This window comes from Carlito syrichta, unplaced genomic scaffold (assembly GCF_000164805.1).
Source record: "Carlito syrichta isolate Samal-C Ts95f unplaced genomic scaffold, Tarsius_syrichta-2.0.1 Scaffold314785, whole genome shotgun sequence".
Taxonomy (NCBI): domain Eukaryota; kingdom Metazoa; phylum Chordata; class Mammalia; order Primates; family Tarsiidae; genus Carlito; species Carlito syrichta.
In genome coordinates, this window is record NW_007258881.1 from 17705 (window position 1) to 28668 (window position 10964).

General features: G+C 48.1%; 1 protein-coding gene across 1 annotated transcript; it reads right to left on the reverse strand.

The window, feature by feature from the left end:
• Nucleotides 1–227: 227 nt before the first annotated feature.
• Nucleotides 228–10359, reverse strand: EIF4H (eukaryotic translation initiation factor 4H). The gene is made up of 6 exons (XM_008071898.1): nucleotides 10152–10359; nucleotides 7815–7879; nucleotides 7635–7731; nucleotides 7240–7299; nucleotides 2957–3094; nucleotides 228–2137 (listed from the first exon to the last, which is right to left on the reverse strand). The coding sequence occupies exons 1-6, from the start codon at nucleotides 10357–10359 to the stop codon at nucleotides 1998–2000; spliced, it is 708 nt and encodes a 235-aa protein (XP_008070089.1). The 3' UTR covers nucleotides 228–1997.
• Between the last annotated feature and the right edge of the window lie 605 nt (nucleotides 10360–10964).

The window sequence follows — 10964 nt, forward strand, 5'->3', positions numbered from 1 at the left end:
GGAAGGATCACCAGAGCCCAGCAGGTCAAGGCTGCGGTGGCCGGGAGCGGCCATTGCACTCCAGTCTGGGCGACCAAGTGAGACTCCAACTCAAAAAAATAAATAAATAAATAAATAAATAAATAAAATACATAAACTACAGTGCACCAATGTAGACAGTGCTTCCCAAGTTTTATACTGTTCATCTAATGAGCAGCTAAAAAAAACCTCAAAAATAAAGACAAGCATTAAATATTACGTAAGGTTTTCTTTTATTTAAAAGATCATTCACAAAATACCATATCCATAGATTTACTTTCTGTCATATAGCTGAATGTGTTAAGTGTTTGGAATTCCATTCTTACATTTAAAAGTCAACTGGATTGCCCAGAAGTTTGGATGAATTTGTTTTGTTCTTTATCTTATCCACATTGAAGATGTAAGTAGGTCATCTGAAAGCATCGGTTTGATTACAACCACATGATGCATGTCTCTCGTAAGTTAAGTATTGGTGTTACACAAATGGTTCTTATCTCCGAAGCAGAGAAGCTGACAGGTGGCAGGAAGGAGAGGAGCGAGAGTTCTGCAGGCTGCTGAGACCTTGTGGCCAAGACGCGGGGAGAAGCTGAGGACGGCGGCTAGCGACCGACTACCAAGCAGGCTGCGCGAGCCAGGCCACCCCGGGCCCTGCCGTCGTCCGAAGCCTCCCTTCCCGAGGGCTCTCGCTGCCGGCTGCCGCCACGCTGCTCCACAGGCCAGGCTGGGCTCCAGCGCCTGCCACCTGCTCACACAGGGCCTCGAGGTCTACAGCCTAAGCCCTACTCCCTGGCACCTGCCAGACAATGTACCTGGCATGAACTGCGGCCCCGGTGAGGCAGCACCCCCAGACACCTGTAGTCACCTGCAATGCCTTCAGGGCTCTCAACAGCTCTGCAGAGTAACATTTCCAACTCATTAAGTGAGTCAAGTACCTGATTCTAGGCCCATTTTCACTGTGAATCTCAGGGGTGCTGGGAGGCACAGCAGCTCATGATGTCATCACGAGGGAACAGATAAACACAAAACACACGACAGCAGGGGTTTGGGGAAAAGCCCCGAGGGCACCACAGTCAGCCCAGCGCCTGCCAGCCCACCCCTCGGCCCCCAGAGCGCCGAGGCCAGCGGAAAAGGCCCCAGCGGGCAGTTTGCTGTAGCCAGCCAGAGAGCCACCTCCCACACGCAGTGAAAGGAGCGACGGAGTCTGGACACCATCGCGGAGAAGCAGTAAAAAAAAGCACGTGCCCACACGCGAGCCGCCCCTTTCTCCCAGGGACTGCACCAGCACCCCAGCCCTTCCTCGTCCTCCTCCGGGCCGCGCTGCCAGAGCGGGAGCCACTCTGCACGGCCGTCCGTCCGGGAGAGGCGACGGACGGCCGAGCAGCAGGCACGGGAGCGAATCTGCAAGGACCGAGACGCTTTTATCCCTGTTGGGAAAACAAGGTGCCTCCAGTTCTACAGGCTGATCAGCGCTGAACAAAAGCAAGATGGGATTCAATGTGTCAGTGACTTCTGCTTGCTTTCATGGAAGCCACAGCAATACAGAACTCAACATGCAGGTCAGAAGAGAAGCACTGAGAAACCAAAGGGAGAGCCTGGAGTCTGGCCAGCGAGTCTAAAGGAAAAGAGAAAGCAAAGGAGACCAGCGAGGCAGCACTCGGCCACACACCTCCCCACGGTGGCCGCCTCGTCCCTCCGCGGAGCCTGTGTGCTGCCAGAAGACGAGGAGAAGAGGAAAAGGACAGGAAGGCGGGAAGCAGTGGCAGAAAAAAAAAAGCACAAACAGGCACCAGATAGATACAGCAAAGCCAAGAATGTACTAAAAACCACTTGTTAACAGCTGACATGCATTCACAAGCTCTGTGTTTCCGCTGGAAGAGAGGAGGACAATGTCAGGCCCGGGATGGAGCCGCGGGACGGAGCCGCGGGACGGCTGCCCGGGCTGCCTGGGCTCCTGCGCCCCAATCCTCCCAGGCGCGGGCTCATTCCTGCTCCTTCTGGACAACTTCCTCTCTGGGCCTGGCTCCCCCGAAGATGGCAGAGTTGGGATTGGCTACTTGATTGAGGGGTGTTGCAACTGTTCGAGGTTTAAGCTGGAGTCGTGGTCTCTGTGCTCTTTCCTCTGCAGGAGAGAAAACATGGTTTACCAGGGGATTCTCAAAAACCTGAAATTATCTCTCGGAGGGCGGGCCCCCTGTAATACAGGGTTCCCCAGTTAGGTGAGCGTTCTAGAAACCCATCGGCATCAGGGCACTACCCAGCATTGTTGTGAGAGGCTGCATTCAGCTTCCGTGAAGTTTTGTGAGAATCTTTCAACGTGTTTGCCCATTTCGTGATGGGTCATTTACAAGCGCACCTGCCCACATAGAACTGAGTATTTAGCAGTTTTTGACCCAAAAAACAGCACAACCTCTGAGGCCCACCTTCCTGTTCATCAAATCTTGCCCCAGTGACTTTCTTTGTTTCCCTAGATGAAAAACGCCCTCAAAGGGAGATGTTTTGCTGATGTGGAAGAGGTGAAACAAAAAATGGCAGAAGCACTAGAATTGATGAGTTCCAAAACTGTTGTCAACAGTAGAAAAAGCGTCTCGATAGGTAGACTGCATCAAACAGAGAGTACTTGGCAGGTGACTGAAATTTAAACATGCAAAAATACACCAATTTTTATAAATAAATAACAGGTTTTTTTGGGTCCCCCGTGTGTAAGAGAACGGGTTCCATTCCACATTCTGGCAAAATGACCAAACTGATGTTACCTCAACAACCCAGCCCATTTTCTAAAATGAGCTTACAGAACTGTTATTTCATCAGCAGATACTCAAATAAAGCTCAACAGACAAACTGAGAGAAAGGGGGCGGCCTACGGCAGTGAGTGTGTACGGAGTAAGGAGGCATCATTTGTGAGGGGTGTCACCGACCTGCCATTTGCACGTGACCCTACCTTCTGTCGGTTCTCTGAAGTCCATGTTGGACCCGCGGAGGGGAGGGCCGTCTCTGAAGCGACTGCCCATTGGGGGGCCCGTTCGCCGGTCCCCGGGGCGACTGCCCCCCCTGCCTCCTAGGAAGTCGTCCCGGAACCCTGAAGGAAGAGGACAGCGAGTCACTTCTCCAACTCTCATCTGAAAGCGGTTAGACAGTGCTCTGTGCATCGCTTATGAGTGCAATTTAAAACTCTTCGTCTGTCCAGTATCTGGGGTTTTTCCACATCAAGTCCATTGGAAATGGGCCCAAAGGAGAATCTGCTGAGTAACTGCAATGCTAAGACTTTTCAAATAAGAGAACCAGGATTTTAGGAGAGAAATAATGAGCTGTTTAAATTCTCAGCTTGCAAGACAAGTGGAAAAAATACCATGAGCTACATTCTAATATGACTTAAAACAAAAGTCCTCAGCACAGGATTAAATCCATTTTCTAGCATAAATCAACATAGTTATTTTAAAAGATACACCCCAAACTTAGAAGTATTTACAGCTCAGAACACATTGACAGCTTAGAAAATAAAAAATACAAAGTCACCTCTGGGTGACACTCCCCATTTTCCTTTTCCTGCTGGTTTCAGGAGTGCACCACTCTAAAAGCAAAGCACCTGTGTGGCAAACAAAGCAGTTATCCCAGGAAGGCACTCCCTGCAGAGGGGAGGCCCGAGAGACAAGCGCCTCACACCCAACCTGCACCTCCTGAGGCGAGGGCTCTTTCCCTGCTCTGCACACCCAAGCACTTGGCTCCCGGCATAAGCAAGTTGCATCTCATTTAGAATGCTGGAATTCTCCTCAGTGTGCAGGAGACACATCTTTTCAATGGACCTTGAGAACTTGGGAGTTGTCAGTCTTGAATTTAAGTGCAAGTCTTTCATGTGTATGTGGGGAAAATTAAACCACCTAACCGTAACAGTACACCCTAGTGGAGTTGAGATTTAGCAGAAACAGCAAATCAAAGTAGAATTAAACCAGTCAGCTCCGCTTTTCTTGCAAAGTCCCCTTTGCTCCATGTCCCAAAGGGCATACTCTCCAAAGAGGGTGCTGTGGCTCGGAGTTGCTAGGGTGCTCATCTTGCAGATGAAGCCTCGGAGCGCAGGCAGACTTCTACATGCAGCTCATCGTCAGTATTCACAGTTCTGTATCTGCAAGCCTGTCTACCTGCTGAAAATGTCATGTGTGATCCCCAAATCAGTCCTGATACCACCTCTACAGTCACTCCTGGATTGTGCAGATGTGCGCATTCCCAGCTGATGCAGAAATAGGCAACATTCCACCTTCCTGTCTCAGCTCTTATACTATCTATCCAATGTCAGGCTTTCTGCCCTTCTGTGCTTTTTGTTGGTGATTCTACTATTTAAAATGATCCCCGGTTGCAGTGCCAAGTGCTGCCCGGTGTCCTCAATGCAAGCCGGCTGTGGCGGGCCTTACTGGACAAAGCAGTGCTAGGTAAGCCTTATCTGGGGTTCAACTGCAGCACTGTAGAGTACCAGAGGTGGCTGTGAGGCCAATGTTAATGAAGCCGCACCACATACATTAAATGGGGTGTCTTCAAACAAAGATACCTACAACAAGGTTAGGTATTGTGCAAACATGACTGGAAGTGCTAGGGAGCTGAGCCTGCATTTCCTCCAGGAGCAACCGTTCAGTGTTGGCGATCCAGTGTCCCAGTGACTACAGGACACAACTGCTCTGAATAACAAGAATGGAAGTATCTCTAATGGGGGTACATTTCTGTTCTTTAAGGGTGGCAGGGCTTTTGGAAACACATCAAACTATCTTTTTTTTTTTTGAGTTGGAGTCTCACTCTGTCGCCCAGACTGGAGTGCAGTGGCCGCTCCCAGCCACCGCAGCCTCGACCTGCTGGGCTCCGGCGATCCTTCCGCCTCAGCCTTCCGAGTAGCTGGAATCATAGGCATGCACTACCACGTCCGGCTGATTTTTTTTTTTTTTTTGAGTTAGAGTCCCACTCTGTCACCCAGACTGGAGTGCAGTGGTCGCTCCTGGCCACCACAGCCTCAACCTGCTGGGGCTCTGGCGATCCTTCTGCCTCAGCCTTCCAAGTAGCTGGAATCACAGGCGTGCGCTACCATGCCCAGCTAATTTTTTGATTTATTGTAGAGATGAGGTTTCACCAAGTTGCCCAGGCTGGTCTCGAACGCGCGGGCTCAGGCAATCCACTCACCTTAGCCTCCCAAGGCGTGGGATTACAGGCTGAGCCACCGAGCCCGGCTGCCTAGGACCTTTACACCAGCTATTATACAATTTATCAAACAAGCTTAATTAGTATTCAAACATGTAACCTGACATTTTCCCCAAACCAACTTTTCCATATAAGTATGGAAGTAAAGTTACGCTCCCTTGATGAGATTAAGTTACTGGTAGTATTTTTTGCTGCCAGTGTCTACCATGAAACATATCCGGTCACGCCCACGTTGGTGAAGCAAATAAACACAACTGCTACTTTGTCCAGGTACATGACAAAGTGCACACAGCTGAGGAAGAAGCAATCAGTACAATAAGTGGAAGTCTCTTTTCAAAATCTCTTCTGAAATAAGCAACAGGAAATGATCAAGGAAAAGCAAGGGTTGATATTAGCAGGTATCTTGAATCAAGTGTGCCGACAGATTTCTAGGAAGCAAGCTATTCACAAGACTTTTCAGGGTTTTCACTATGAAGTGTGATTTAACACACTGGCTATTTCTGGTGGCAAGATGTTTTTATGTTTTCTTGTATTTTCTCTTGCTCTCTCTTTTTTAAACAATGAGCATGTATCATTAAAATAAATAGCACCATTCTATTCAGAGTGAAAAACATCGATTTTTGTAAGTGATGTATAAAGCATTTAGCCATTATGCCATCAAGTGAACACCTCAGGTTGAGGTGTCACCAAAACACTGCAGTTCACACTGGAACTGGTGGGAGGCAAGGACATAGCTGTGGCTATGTTCACTGTGTCTCTGCTTGAGTACCAAAGGCCAAGCTAAGCCAGTAGTGGAAAGGCGTTAGCTACTTAGGTAACTCCCACAGCGTCTGCGAATACAAAACTGGCAGGTCAAAGGCCACTCACTGAGCCACTGGATGGCTTTGTGAAGACATTTGTTGCGTGTTTCAATCAGAGACTAGCTTATACATAAAATTACAGGTTTACTGGATGAGACTGTACTTTTATGAATAAGCTCATTTCTGACTGGCCATAGGACTTTTAAGAACTACATTATTCAACAGATAGAGTCATCTGTTCAGCCAAAGCAGGGCTGGAAATGAATTTTTTAAAACCGAAGACTCCCAAGACAGCTTGCACCAGTCGCTCCCATACTTACCAATTACTTTACATGAGTTGTGTTTTGGTGGGCAACGGTGAATGGGTGTGGGAGTACAGAGAGATCATCTCAGGCTTGTGGGAAAGAAAACAGACTTGTTTTGCCTGTACCACCTTTCTTTACAATTGATGCTTTTACCACACACACAAAAACTTTACTTTTATAATTAGAAAACAAAAAGTATAGCTGGAGCCCAGCAGGTCGATGCTGGGGTGGCCGTGAGTGTGCCACTGCACTCCAGCCTGGGCGACAGAGACTCCAACTTAGAAAAAAACAAAACAAAAACACCCCAAACGAACAAACAAAAGAAAACAAAAAGTGGAGATGAAGAAATGCTTAGGAGATGACCTCTTCCAAGCAGACACCTGGTCTGCAAACTGACCTCTTGAGACACCAACTGGCCTGCCTGGCTGGAAAAGGGAATGGCAAAGTGGCTTGCGTCCGCCATGAAGGGAAGAGAGACCCCTCACCTTCAAGGAAAATACAGGCCACCAGGACTACCTCTTACCACCGAAGGAAGAATCCCTCGGTTATGAGGCTTTCTGCAAGCTTCCAGAGTCTTTATACGATGCTTTCTAGAAGTAACAGCCCTTCTCTTTGGCCTCACACAGCCACCAAGGAGTGTCCCTGGACTAGAGCCTGAAAGACCAGAGAGCAAGCTCAAGGCCCGTGCGCATCTGAAAAGGCGACCACACAAGCTGCACCGGTCTCACCAGACCACAGCGTGAGGCCTGGAAGCCCTACACCCCCCCCCCCCGACAGGCTCTAGCAGAGGCTGACTTGCATGCCTGGGTACCTTTCAGGAAAATGCTACTTGTCAAAGGAACTAAGAAGTAGCCCAGCCAGGTGGGCTACTCACAAGAAACGTACACCAGCAGCAAGGCCGCTGGAAAAAAGGCAAGTGGTGATACTTCAAATACTGATACCGGAATTGAAGTCATCCCGGGAATCCCATCCACCTCTAGATTCTCGAGAGCCACCCATTCCTGAGGATACACAAAAAAGATAAAAGTTGAGGTTGTTTCATTACCTTGCTGCACAAACATGGAAAAATTCATTTGGAAGACGTACAACTCATGTGATGGGAAGTTCAATGAAATAATTCTAAGAGTTTTTGCTGCCAACAGAAAAAAAAAAAACCCAGGCTTGCAGAAGCATCATCCATTCTTTCTAAGAATTTACGCGTGTTTTTAAGAGCTCACAAGAACCTATCAGACCTACGAGGCAAGAGTTCTACTGTTCCACTACTAACTTTCAAGCATCATAACTGGTGGGCATACTGCAAGTTTTTATGCTGTTCAGTTTTAGAAGAACCAATCACCTCTGTCATCTGGTCCACCTTTTCTGAATCCAAAGCCACCTTTATCTTGTTTTCTGCCTTCTGCAATGTCCACACGAAGTGACCGATCACCCAACAGCTATAAGGAGAAAACAGTGTAAGTATTGGCGTGGATAAACGTCGCAACTGCTAGCATGACAGTGAAAACCCAAGGATACTCACTGCACCATCGTATGTCAAAGCTTCCTTAAGGGAATCCACCTCATCGAATTCTACATAGCAGAATCCTGGAAAAGAAAACAAAATCCCCAATTTCCTCAAGTAATTCTCGGTTAATGATATGGGAAGATTCTCTCTGTACTACTTCTCTAATCAGAACTATCATCTCTGTTTCATCTCAATGACAGTACACTAGTAGAGTCTGAAAGAGCATATTTTCTTTTCTTTTTTTTTTGAGTTGGAGTCTCACTTCGTCGCCCAGACTACAGTGCAGTGGCCACTCCTGGACACCACAGCCTCGACTTGCTGGGCTCCGGCGAGCCTTCCGCCTCAGCCTTCCACGTAGCCGGAACTACAGGCATGCGCTACCACGCCCAGCTGATTTTTTGATTTATTGTAGAGATGAGGTCTTGCTGCCCAGGCGGGTCTCGAACCCGCGGGCTCAGGCAATCCACTCACCTCAGCCTCCCAAAGGCGCGGGATTATAGGCTGAGCCACTGAGCCCGGCTTTTATTTTCAATAAGTATAACTTGACTGGTATTCCTTCAAGTATATTTTGTCAAAAAATGCTAATCAAATACGCACTGAAATAGAAACTGTGTTTTTTGTTTTTTGAGTTGGAGTCTCACCGTCACCCAGACTGGAGTGCAGTGGCTGCTCCTGGCCACCACAGCCTTGACCTGTTGGGCTCTGGCGATCCTTCCGCCTCAGCCTTCCAAGTAGCTGGAACTACAGGTGCGCGCTACCACGCCCGGTTAATTTTTTTTGATTGATTGTAGAGATGAGGTCTCGTCTGCCCAGGCAGGTCTCGAACCCGCGGGCTCAGGCAATCCACTCAGCCTTCCAAACTGCAGGACTACAGGCTGAGCCACCGAGCCTGGCTGCAACTGTGTTTTTATAAAGCTTTCTTCTTGTATTTTTTTTTTTTTTGAATCAGAGTCTCACTCTTGCCCAGGCTGGAGTGCAGTGGCACGCTCAAGGCCCTGCAGCATCGACCTGCTGGACTCAGGCGATCTTTCCATCTCAGCCTTTCAAGTAGCCGCAGCCATAGGTATATGCCACCACACCCGGCTGATTTTTTGATTTATTGTAGAGACGAGGTCTTGCCGTGTTGCCCAGGCTGGTGGTCTTGAACCCGTAGGCTCAGGCAATCCTCTTGCCTTCCCCTGTCAAAATACTGGGATCACAGGCATGAGCCACCGTGCCTGGCTCTTCTTTTATGTTTTAACCATAATATTCAAACCTTTCTTGGGCTATTTGCAGAGCTGTTCTGACTTCTGAATAACTATTTCATGTAACTGGGGATTAGAGTTCATAAATTTGAAATCTGATACTTAAAATGCTTTGAAGAAAGAGACTTTAAAGTCCTATTAACTTCTACTTCAGTAAGCCAAATATCCTGGTACCCAGCATCATGCGCTTAAAAGTGTACAAGGGGCCAGGTGCGGTGGCTCAAGCCTGTAATCCTAGCACTTTGGGAGGCCGAGGTGAAAGGACTGCCTAAGCCCAGGGGTTCGAGACCAGCCTGGGCAACTTGGTGAGGTCCTGTCTCTATAATATACCAAAAATAAGTTAGCCGGGTATGATAGTGCACACCTGTAGTTCCGGCTACTTGGAAGGCTGAGGCAGAAGGATCACCTGAGCCTAGCAGGTCGACGCTGGGGTGGCCATGAGCAAGCCACTGCACTCCGTCTGGGAGACACAGTGAGACTCTGACTCAAACAACAACAAAAAAAACTGCACAATGGTTTAAGTCAGGAAATCTCCAAAGCAGGACAATGCTTATCTGATCCTTCATTCTTACTCCTCTCTGCTCAAGCCCCTAAAGAAAGACAGTGATCTGTAGACACTAAATCTGAAATTTGAGCCAACCCCCCTGCCAAGCACATGCTCCAAATTTATAAGCGTATACTGTTAACACCTACCAGTTACTTTTTGAGTTTTAGAACAACTGCATTACAGGAAAGCTACCAAGAAAAATCCGTGAGTCAGTCCAGGTGAAATGTGCCTGGAAGTCCTCAGTGCCATCTATTCATTTCTCTCCTGATTAACTCCTTTACTGGCAGAGGTCGGACTGCTACAGAGGTCAGGCAAACAGACCTGGGCATGGGCCATACATTCTACAAAGCAGATTATGTATAAAACACTTTCCCCCAAGCAGTGCTGAAGACCTGTGAGTTGAAGAGTTATGTTTAATTTCAGCTACTTGGACCAGGCAGATAACTTACAACACTCTCAGGATAAGAGCTTTCTGGTTCACGAACACATTTCTGTTTTGACTGCCCCTGCCACCTCCCCTAAGCTTTACAGGAACACACAATAAAGTGACACCAAACTCACCTTTAAATTTGTCTGTGTCTTTGTCTCTGACTAGCCGTACACTCCTTATGCTGAGATCCTTAAAGATCGCATCTATGTCGCCCTGAACCGTGTTAAAAGGGAGGTTTCCGACGTATGCTGTGTAGGGGGGCTCTGTGGGCAGCTCCTTCTGGCTACGGGAACCATGGCCGCCAGCGCTGCCGCGGGACCTGGGAGGGGAGACAGGCATGACTCGAGAGTGCCCACGTGATCCTGGCCAGAGCAGGACAAGCAAAATCAGCAAACCATCATCCACTCAGCCACGGGGGCCAGCACCAGCATCCCAGGTGAAGCACTCCACACCAGAGTACAATAACAACGTCTTGACGTTTCAAAGAGTGTTATAAAATATCATAGTTACCTGTTTTTTGGTGACAGAGAGGTCAACAGAAACAAGATGTATATAAAATACAAATTTCTGGAAAATCAAATCCTAAGACAACTGGCTCTCTCTTATTCACTTAGAATTTGTATATTCAGAGTCATTACATGCTGCACCCTAAGCAAAAACCCTCCTTCACACACAATAGTACTAAGAAATACAGAAATAGACTGTCTAGAAGTAATACAGTATTTGGAGGAGGGATTATTAAAGTTGCTGAAGTTCAGCCGGGCTCGGTAGCTCAGCCTGTAATCCCATGCCTTTGGGAGGCTGAGGTGAATGGATTGCTTGAGCCCCGGGGTTCGAGACCCGCCTGGGCAACGTGGTGAGACCTCACCTCTACAATAAATCAAAAAATCAGCCAGGCGTGGTAGCGCACGCCTGTAATTCTGGCTACTTGGAAGGCTGAGGCG